The sequence below is a fragment of the Pocillopora damicornis genome, chromosome 5 (genome assembly GCF_964200805.1).
Source record: "Pocillopora damicornis chromosome 5, jaPocDami1.2, whole genome shotgun sequence".
NCBI lineage: Eukaryota > Metazoa > Cnidaria > Anthozoa > Scleractinia > Pocilloporidae > Pocillopora > Pocillopora damicornis.
In genome coordinates this window covers 8,203,119-8,214,155 of record NC_142674.1, presented here as the reverse complement: position 1 = coordinate 8,214,155, position 11,037 = coordinate 8,203,119, and the positions used below count along the sequence as shown (strand labels likewise).

At 36.8% G+C, this 11,037-nt stretch overlaps 1 protein-coding gene and 1 long non-coding RNA gene across 2 annotated transcripts in view; one reads left to right on the top strand and one right to left on the bottom strand.

Annotated features, from left to right (window-relative positions):
- Positions 1-3,177: 3,177 nt before the first annotated feature.
- Positions 3,178-6,525, top strand: LOC149044975 (uncharacterized). The gene is made up of 3 exons (XM_089207560.1): positions 3,178-3,447; positions 3,554-3,651; positions 6,204-6,525. Exons 1-3 carry the CDS (start codon positions 3,309-3,311, stop codon positions 6,375-6,377), a joined length of 411 nt encoding a protein of 136 aa, XP_089063686.1. The 5' UTR covers positions 3,178-3,308; the 3' UTR covers positions 6,378-6,525.
- A 2,004-nt stretch (positions 6,526-8,529) lies between these two features.
- LOC149044974 (uncharacterized) overlaps positions 8,530-11,037 on the bottom strand; it is a 6,268-nt gene continuing 3,760 nt past the window's right edge. Inside the window, exon 3 of the long non-coding RNA XR_016186937.1 lies at positions 8,530-8,756. This is a non-coding gene — a long non-coding RNA (uncharacterized LOC149044974). The remainder of the gene's footprint in view (positions 8,757-11,037) is intronic.

Genomic DNA, 11,037 nt, shown 5'->3' with positions numbered 1-11,037 from the left:
AAGCAGATAAAGCACTTGATGTAGCATCGTTCACAGCGAATCTGTTTGGCACAGATGAAATCCTGGCACTCTGATCAAAGGCAATCTCTGCAGAGAACTTTGCCATACTACTAGTACAGCATGTGTTCGAGCCTTCTGAGCTCAATGGCTGCAATGTCCTTGAATTAGGAAACAGGAAGCCATTGAATGGAGGTTGTCCATCAGTATTTCCTGACACCACCATCATCTGAACATGAGCTACTTCAGCATGACTGACAAAAAGCCATTGACACCTATCTCCAGTCACACAAGCTTGCTCATCGCAATGTTTAGACAAGTGTGTGTTACTTTTTTTACCTTAATAGCTTCAACTTAAATAAATATTTTGTGAAACATTCAGTTTTAGTGTTTGTTTGCTTCAATTTATTTTGGTTAAAGAACAAAAAATCGAAGAGTAAACAGTTATCGGGAGGTAAGGTTTAGATTACAAGTCATGCCTTCAAAAACTGGGTTGATTTGCGCATTTAAGTTCCCTGCGACGCAAAAATCTTGCGCAAAGCCTTAGACACTCAAACCTGGATTATAAGAAACAACTAAATTATTTAAACAAAAACTGAGAAATATTTTAGTGCAGAGTAAAAGTAAACAAGACACACAGGCATCATTCGATATCACGAACTTCTCAACTGAGTCTCATCTTTCATTGAGATTTCAAATTCTTAAGACAAAGTTGTCACAATCTCAGGCTGGAATCAAGTTAATTATTCACATCCTAAAAACTTTCAAAAACATATTTTACGAAATTGGAATCATGTCAAGTCATTTCAATGTTTCATTGAAACAGCAGCCATTTTGCATCCTTTAGATGTTAAGATATGTAATCGCTGATTTGATGCTTGGGTGGCAGCCTTTTGAGACAGAAAACCTGTTTTCTGAAACCACGCAGAACAAAGCATGATGACTGCATTTAAGAACAAGAGCAAAAATGCGCTCAGGACACACCCTTTAACAAGCCTTTTTTGGCGAAGAATGCAAAAAATGTGCAAAGGTTTTGCAGGTGTGTTGGCCATCTACATATGTATATCTAAGTTATTCTCTACAGGCTCCCAATCAATCCAGATTGTCAGCCTGGATAAATGTTGCTAATAAATTAGTAGGCAGCATAAATTTTCACTTTCAACCTGTAAACATTATCAACTCAAAACTGCATTAATAGAATCATTGTTAAAATGTTAAACTTTTGTTGGATGTGTTTTTTGTCATTATTAATTATACTATATGTATTTATCAATCTATTTTATAATAAGGACCTCAAGGAGGTCAGTTGAAACCACTCTTTGAAGAGGTATAACTGTTCTCCATGCAGGCCTTTAAACTGTAGCTGCAATGTTTTCACAACATGGCACCAAAGCAAAGAATACTACGACGAGGTTTAACCGTTCTCCATGCAGGCCTTCAATCTGTAGCTGCAATGTTTTCACAACACAGCACCAAAGCGAAGCAGAACTTTCCCATGAATGCCTGTATGTGTTCAGCTAACAACAAAAACAAAGAGCAAACATTGTTTTTTTTTTTTTTTGCCAGCTGTGAATCAGGAAAGAAGTTTGGAATAATTGAGCAACTTTAAAAAACCCTTTGCCTCAAAGGAATTCCCATGGACAGCTCTTACTGTATTTAAGGAAGAACAATTTAACTTCACGTTTGGTCTATGGTGGGCAGAAAATCTGACAGAAAAAAGGAATCTTTCACAGTTGCAACTGAGGACTATGCCATGTCGCTCCTAACACAAGAACATTACAGTGATACTGGCAGAAGTAAACAATCACACCTGAAGCTTTGAAGGTTCTGTTGACTTATTGGGCCCAAATAGCTATTTTGTTTTCTTTCAAGATAGGAGTTCCAAAAGTTTTAAAAATTCTATAATAAAAGAGAGACAAGAGAGACAAGATGGCAGTCGGTCGTGGGTTTACATGGCTCCAGAGTCCCTTGAAGTTTTCTACTTTCCTGTTGCTTATGGTGCTTTTTTTTTCCCTCAACTGGGATGGTTCATCTATGAATCAACTACCTGCTGTTTTTGTTGGTGTACAATATGCCTTCCTTGGATTTAAACCTTCAAGCATCGAAACAACATCCATGGGCAATATCATCTTCCAAGCTGCTTTCCATATGCTTTGACAATACCTGTAATTTCTAACTTTCTAACATGTCAAATAGTACTAAGTGGTGATGTTGAGGCAAATCTGGGCCCAAAGGAAACCAAACCCAGGGTTTTTTAATGTATAACTAATTTAACAAGGTCGTAAACTTAACAGTCAATCAAAGAGTCAAAGGTAACAACAAAGAACAGTCAAATTTCAGACCACTGTTAAATAGAGGTTGCAGTAGAGACTCAACAGAGGCTGATAAAGTACTCCTCAAAACGTGTCAAATGTTCACGAATTTGAGAAATCTTCCATAAAACTTTCATACTTCGAGGAGGAAGTGACAGAGTTAAAGATTAACAAACTAAAAGCTTTAAACAGACCAGTAGCCATTGTTAAAGCCTGCCATTCTAATGGTTCTCACAATCTTCAGATGATGTTGGAGGACTTGAGCCTGTACTTTACCTTGCAAGAGGAGCATGATTAATGCTGACTATGAGTATTTGGACAGAGATTGGACTCTGTAATGGAGCATTAGGAACTTTAGTTCATTTTGTTTATAATAATGGACTATAACCACCATGTCTTCCAATATGTGTGATAATTCAATTCGTCATTTCCAAGATGTGTAGCAATTTGTCTTATTACTCAAGTTTCAAACTTTAGAGCACTCTGCTGAAAAACAGCAGTTACCACTGAGATTAGCTTAAGCAATGACAATTCATAAAAGTCAAGGTCTTTGCTGAACCCATAACATTAGAAAGATTACAGGCTCCCAAAAAGTCGCCTAACTTACAATTATAGAATCATAGAAGAACAAGGACTAAGCAAAAGTGCCAAAACAGCAGTTTCCATATTTATTTCCAACAACAAAGTGGCCTAAAAGAATAACATCTCAATTGCTATTTAATTAACTTCGATTTTCATTCATTCTCCAATTTACATACATAGTTTGCATGCATACGTCGCCTACATATCCATCCACTACCTTGTCACAATAAAGAAATAGCACACCCTTGCATGCCAACGTTCATTTACTTTACTACATTTAGTCACAAACAAACCCTATTTTCAACAAACAGCATGCAGCCTGGTTTTTAAACAATGCTACTAGTTTATTTTATTTGTTGTCTTGTTAATTTTACAGGCCCCTAAATGTAACTTTTTACTTATACTATTCCTTTTTTCATGTGCAACAAATGTTGTGTTTCAGAATTCAAACTTGTGAATAGTATCATTGAAAGCATATCAGAACTTCAGGATACCAAACACCCCGCAAAAGAAACTAAAGCAGCTATTGAAAGAAAAGCACCTAAGATGACTAAAGGTAAGTACACCCCCTTTTCTAGGGGGTGGAAAGCATCTTTAAACTCCACATCCTTTTAACAGCCCGATATTAGTTTTATTTTTAATTTTTCCCTCTTGTTTCCTAGAAAAAACGAATGGCTATATTTCACAACCTCTAATCAACACAGCCAAAAAAACAAAGCATCAGTGGTACAACTTCCAATTGCAAACTGCTCCAAGCAAAGTAAGAAGCATTGCAAGATTCAACACCTCTATACATCCTCATATAAGACTCTAACAGGATTCTAAAACGCCACTTCTTTTAAAAGATGTTATTGTCAAAGAGGATGAAAGTGACCGGCTTTTAAACCAACAGTCAACAGCATACCTCCCGTGCAAATTCTGACATTTCATTTCAGTATGAAGAACAAGCAAAACCTGAGAAAATTACTAACCAATACTAAGTACAGATGCTACTTTAGGACAGATCTCAACAATTAAACCAAATAAAAGGGTGAAAATGTCTGGAACATTGTCTTTGGGAGACTAGACACCTAGAGAGGTTGTGATTAAATCAACGCAGAAAAATTATTATCTGAAAGATTGAATACTATAAGATGACACTGGTGCAATTCTCTTCCACATTTGGAGCCCCCTCATTGATTAAATAGAAACCAACAAATCATAAAAGTTTACAAACTTAACAGTCAAATATTACTTAACAAATGTTAAATTGTCCTGAAAAAGAAACAACTGTTCCAAACTTCAAATTTGTAAGCAAGTTGACAAAATTTTCTTTCTGCCAAGTGTGTAAAAAGCGTTTGGATGATCTCTCATCGATATCTACAAAGTGTCCACAGTGTGGAACACTTCAAAGAATGTCTGAATGCTCCCATGAGGCATCCATCAAGTTATGAATTCTCCATAAAGACAACCAACTTTGGCTCATCCCTTTCAGAACTGAAATTTTAAAACTATTGAAACCAAATTCTTTACACCACATAACACCAGAGAGAATATTGATGATGCAATCATGAATCAAAGTGTCCACAGTGTGGAACACTTCAAAGGATATCTGAATGCTCCCATGAGCATAACATCCAAAAAAAATTATCTCTGACATTTTGCTGACCCAAAGCCATGAATAAACAGACTAACAGCCAAGCACGTCAATGCCTGGTATATGCAATCCACAACACACCATATAAACTGAAAACTGTACCTGCAATAAGTATACCACCACAGAAGCAATGATACTTCCAAGTTTATGTTACATTTAAGTAATAATTCAGCCATTATCTGAAATATTCACTCAAAAATGATTTATTTTACCTATTATAATAGTATGCCGCAACAAAATCAAAGTGATAAGCATTTTGTTCACTCACTAGGTCGAAAATAAACAATGCTGTGCTCAATTACAGCAATAATTTTAACACCTGTTATACTGGAAGTATAACAAGTATGATTTTCAAAAATGCAAAATCGAGCATTTTGTTCACTCACTGGGTTGAAAAATAAACAATGTTGTGTTCAATTACAGCAATAATTTGAAATTTTAACTAAAAGATATCAATTTTAACACCTGTTATACTAGAAGTATCCCAAATAAATATTTTTACAAACCTCAATTGATTCTTATTTACTACCTCAATTCTCTTGTTGCCCCTTTCCAACAAGTACAACTAGTATGATGAATAAAACAAGGCACAAGTTTTACACGAAATTCATGGAAGAAAATAGCAAGGATCAAGGAAAGCTCTTTAGAGTAGTGATGAAGCTTCTTCAAGCAGAAAATAAACTGTCCTTTTAAAGGAATAGTAATCGTATATTTTAAGTTTCAACAACTTTATCTCATTGCAATACAAACCAATACATATGAACACTTTGACGGTGAAATCCAAATCCCTGAACAGACAAGGTAGATGATCCACAGCAAATTGACTGCCGGTTCATTTGTAGAGTTAACTTGTTCCTTTTATTTGTAATGAGACATATATTAAAGGACATTGTCCACACTTTTTTGAAAACTATTTTGTTTTTAACAGTTCTGTCCACAATCGAATTACAAGGCAATTGAACATATCACACTTGCCCAGGGTTAGAACTGACTCAGCTAAAGGCTATTTTTATGATAATGGTTCTGTAATTTTTAGCAAGCTAAACTTTTAGTGTTTTAAGATTTTATACATTTTCACTTTAGCTGTATATAGCCCATATTTTAAGACTTTTCTAGGGTTGACGTGTAAAAGTAGTATTTTAGCATGATTGTGTAGTTCTAATCATTTTAATTTTTATCAGGGCCCCAATTGATAGCAGTGCTTAAGGCATCTGAATGGGCTACCCTGAATAAATAAAGGTCTTCTTCTTCTTCTTCTTCTTCTAGATATCGAAACACCCATTATCTTAATATTATCATCCATCAACACTAGAATTAAACATGACTCATTTGGTTTTTCTGATCTAAGTGGTAAAAGTTGAAACTTAACAAATCAAATAAGGTGCAACCCTTGAACTATTATTCACATCAACATTCACCATAATAATAATGGTTTATTTGTTTTTTTCCTATATCCACAATTTCGACAGCAAAGAGGGCTTGTTTAATTTAGAGCAGGAGTTAATACTACTCAATTGACAATATTTGGAAGTTGCAAAAAGGCGATCTCAAAATGTAAGGTTGATACTGTCTACAACATATAAGTTTGAGTAGAGATTGTAAAAGGGCTAATTATCTTTAACACTTCCTGATTTCACTGTATAAACCTTGAACAGCACTCACTATACCTTCCACAGAACAGTATCTTTCATAAAACTGGCTGGCCTACCTTCAGTGCCAGAACCCACCTCACATTTAACAGGACCACCATCAGTGCACTCTGTTCATGCACCATCACCTTCATAAAAAAGGAAGGCTATCTCCGAATCCACCTTCACCATTTATACACTTGGTTCTGGCAAGCCTGGTAAATAGTACAAGTCCAGTTTACAAGAGAGCAGTTTCTTGTAGTCTGTTCAACGCAAAGTGGCTACAGTGATGCAGACCTCATCACCTGGAACAAAACAGCCTGCCACAAGGGAAGACACTGCAAAGATCAAACAGACCCTCAGAAAAATCCTCAAGCATATGAACAACCATATTTCCATTCTGTGTAGCAATGGGGAGACATTAGTCATCAAAACCTTCCCACATTATTCTATGCACAGTCCCGACTGTGATGGAAGCATGTGCACCTTCTCCAGAAACAGATGAAGCACTTGATGTAACATCGTTCACAGTTAATCTGTTTGGCACAGATAAAATCCTGGCACTCCAATCAAAGGCAACCTCAGCAAAGAACTTTGCCGTACTACTAGTACGGCATGTGTTTGAGCCTTCTGAGCTCAATGGCCGCAATGTCCATGGAGTAGGAAACAGGAAGCCATTGGATGCCGGAAATATAGATATGATTAAAGAGGTTGTCCATCAGTATTTCCTGACACCACCACCATCTGAACATGAGCTACTTTAACGTGACTGACAAAAAGCCCTTGACACCTATCTCCATTCACACAAGCTTGATCATTGCAATGTTTAGACAAGTGCGTGTTACTTTTTTTACCTTAACAGCTTCAACTTGAATAAATATTTTGTAAAACATTCAGTTTTAGTGTTTGTTTGCTTTAATTTATTTTGGTTAAAGAACAAAAAATTGAAGAGTAAACAGTTATTGGGAGATAAGTCTTCAATTACAGGTCACTGTAATGAAAAACTTATTTACATTATTGATATAACTTTTGACATAAATGAAAGTATATTTTCTGCTAATGAACAGCAAAAGGTTTACTCAGCACAAAAATATTTCTCAGTTTTCGTTTAAATAATTTGTTTCTTATAATTCAGGTTTAAGTATCTAAGGCTTCTCGCAAGATGTTTGTGTCACAGAGAACTTAAATGCACAAATCGAACCAGTTATTGACGAACAAGCGCCATCGATTGACTTTTTTCTCTTATCATTTATTTAAAACATGCAATTCATGTCCAGTCACCAAGGAGAATGTTACATTCATGCTAATGCTTTTGTATTCACACAATAGATTGTCAATGTTTATGATAATTGTGCAAATGAACTTTATATTCTTTATGAATGCTTGTCAATAAATGCAATTGTTTGTTGGTTGCTATTGAAGTATATTTTGATGTAAATGACTATAAAGTTCCCGCTCAAAATGTCTGAGCACGCATTTGTCTGTCAGTTAACGTTATTGAATATCGATACATATTCAAATATCCTAATTATAAGTTTGATCAACACTAATGAAATGTATTCTAGAGTTAATGAAAAACTTATTTACATTATTGATATAACTTTTGGCATATATAAAAGTATATTTTCTGGTAATAAACAGCAAAAGTTGTAAAAGTAAACAAGATATGCAGGCATCAGTCGATATCACCAACTTCTTAACCTTTCATAGTTGTCACAATCTCAGGCTGGAATCAAGTTAATTATTCACCTCCTAAAAACTTTCAAAAACTTATTTTACGAAATTCTTGAGGAATCATGACAAGTTGTTTCAGTGTTTCATTGAAACAGCAGCCATTTTATGTCCTTTAGATGTTGAGATACATAATCGTTGATATGATGCTTTGGCGGCAGTCTTTTGAGACAGAGAACCTGTTCCCTGTTCTCTGTTCTATGCATGCTGACTGCATTTAAGAACAATAGCTAAAATGCGCTCAAGACATGCCCTTTAGTAAGCCTTTTTCACACAGAATGCGAAAAATGTGCAAAGGTTTTGTGGTTGTGTTGGCCATCTACTTCTGAGCTGTACTGAAGTTTATGGTATTTTGCATGTGTTTGTGAATTTCACAAGATTTACCGGAAATTCATGGCTCCCTGACCCCATGAAAGCATCAGAACCCCTACATCAAGCTCTTCAAAAGAAATACCTAGCCAAAAACAAACTTTGTCTTACTACTCAAATAACCCTGCTCTATAGTAATTAGCCATGGATAATGACTTTTTCAAGCATTTCATTTTGGAAAGTATTCAGAGAATTTATTACATGAACCATGGCTGATAAATATTTGGTACCCCCCTCTAAAAGCAATAGCAAAATAACTTTTTTATTTATTTACCTTCAATGCTGCTCCTTTTAAAGTGCTTTCATGATTAACTGATGATAGCTTTCCATGACTCAGATATTGAAAAACAGCTAGGTGAAGAATGATGGTGAAGGTCCACTTCCCAGAATTGACAACCTTCAGCTCAGCAGCAAAGCAGCAATCCCTTTGATTCAATACCACCATAGAATCATTTGGTTTACTCATAGAGAAAATAGCTCTTTCAACATAATCCAGAATTTCTGTAAAGGAAACACAAAACATGCTGGGATATTGTTGTCACATTGTCCATGAATCCCAAAAGATTTACTTGTATAAGGTTAAGTCCATTTACATCATAAAAAAAATAAAAATCAAACTGGTTCAGGGTTTTTCTTAGGGCCGGGACACCGGGACCTTTACTCGGCTATTTTAATTTTTGTCCCGGCTATTTTCACGCTCAGTTTGTACTAAAACTCCTGTGGAGACTATGGTCAGCCGACAATTTTAAATTTGAACGTAAATTACGGTAAAATAAATAAAATTTTGTATTATTTCTCTGCTTTTGGGTATGTTTCTTTGCGATAAATTTTGTGCATGTGCAGCTAATTTGGAGTTCGTGACTTGAGACGTTATGAAACAAAACAAACGCATTTATCGGCACTTCCAAAGTTCGTCATCGGGGTATCGAATAACCTCCATTTGTGAGTAAATGTGTCAAAAATAAATAGTGTTACAAAACCTGGAAGCCTCGCAAGAAAAAAAAATGCGTATTTCCGTCGCGGTTTCTCATGGTGTTGTGACAGACAACGGCAATAAATTCAGCTTGTTCCATCGCTACAGTTCAGTCTAGCATTTGCTCTCGAGAGAAAACAGTCAAACAGCAATTCTCATCTTTGTCACAACGTTACGTGACATATCTACCTAAGCCTAGTCAGAGTGTTTCTCCTCAACAAATGCTTACGGAAGATTCAGCGGCCAGCACATCAACCGCACCTCCGAGCAGGTCAACTTCAACGAAGCCTAGTGTGCCCGATATCAATGCTACGCGCAATATGATCAATGATCTATTCTCAGTGGACGAAGTTGTGCACAGTTTTTACCACTGCACTGAAACTACGTGTAACTACCAGAAGGAGAAAGGAAAGAAAAAATTTGACCATGCATGGATCTTTCGAAGCGATTTAACTTACGATGCAACAATTTTCTTTTCATTAAAGAGAAGGGTATGTACTGTCTACTCTGCAGACTTCACCAGGTAAAGGGCAAGCACAATAAGAGTGCATCATATGGAATGGAACCCGCTGTACGTTTCCAGACCTCAGCCAATATAAGAACACAAAGTGTGCAAAAGTAGCCTCAAATGCACCCATTTGGGCCTAAAATTTTCAAATTTTCCCAGGGGAGGCCCCCCGACCCCCCAAGTGGGAGGGGGCCACCCCCTCCCACACCTACCCCCACTTGCCACTACGTGGCAAGAAATGGCGGCAGAGCCGCCATTTTGGTCCCTCTTACTTTGGAAAAGGTCCCTGTTACTAAAAATCTTAACAAAAACCCTGTCTGATGATGGGGAGGTGAGGATTTCATGTGTTTTATCTGCTTCCTCTGACAGAATTGTGAAATTCCTTAGAATCGAAATTCTTTCCACAGTCAGTGACAATCTCATCAGAAAGTCCCCAATGTGACAATTGTTTGAGTACCAGGGCAATGGTTTCAGTTGCAGTTTGGTCTCTCATCTTATCAGATTTGATCCAATCGCTGTAGTAGTCGGCCAATACTGGATAGTGTTCCCCTTTAAACTCGAAAGGGTCAGCTGTGATTTTGAACCAGGGTCTATCAGGAATAGAATGACTCATCACACTTTCTTTCAGGTTGTTTCTCTGGAAGGATTGACAAACTTGGCATGTAGATATGAACTGTTTCAGCTGCGAATTCATACCAGGTCACCAAAGAGCACGCGTAAAGTTCACTCAACACCCATGTGAGCTTGATGTAGCTTTTCAGTTAGGCTCTTTCTCAGTGTAGCGGGAACTACAATGCAATCACCTCTGTAGAGGATGTCATCATTGAATGATAGTTGATCTTTGCAACTCCAAAATGGAAGAACATCCATGAGAAGAAGTCTTTTACTGATGGATCAGTTTTCAGAGATATGGTGGATTACTGACTGCAAGACTTTGTCCTTAGCAGTTTCCTCTGCAATTTCATTGAGTTGGCATGTCACACTTTGGTCTTGAATAACCAAGCTGATGGTTTCAATCTCTTCTTCGCTCTGGCTGTGAGTGTGATTAGTCGTGTGGGATCTGCTAAGGGCATCAGCAATTAGTAGGTCTTTGAATTTGATGTACTTGAAGTCAAGGTCATATCCCATAATTCAGCAAAGCATTCTTTGAAGTCTAATGGGATTCTCCCCAACTGGTCGCTTGAGTACTGTAGCAAGTGGTTTGTGGTCATTATAGACTGTTACTTTTCTTCCATAGGTATAGGTATGGAACCTTGTGAGGCCAAATACCACACTGAGCATCTCTTTCTCGATCTGGCTGT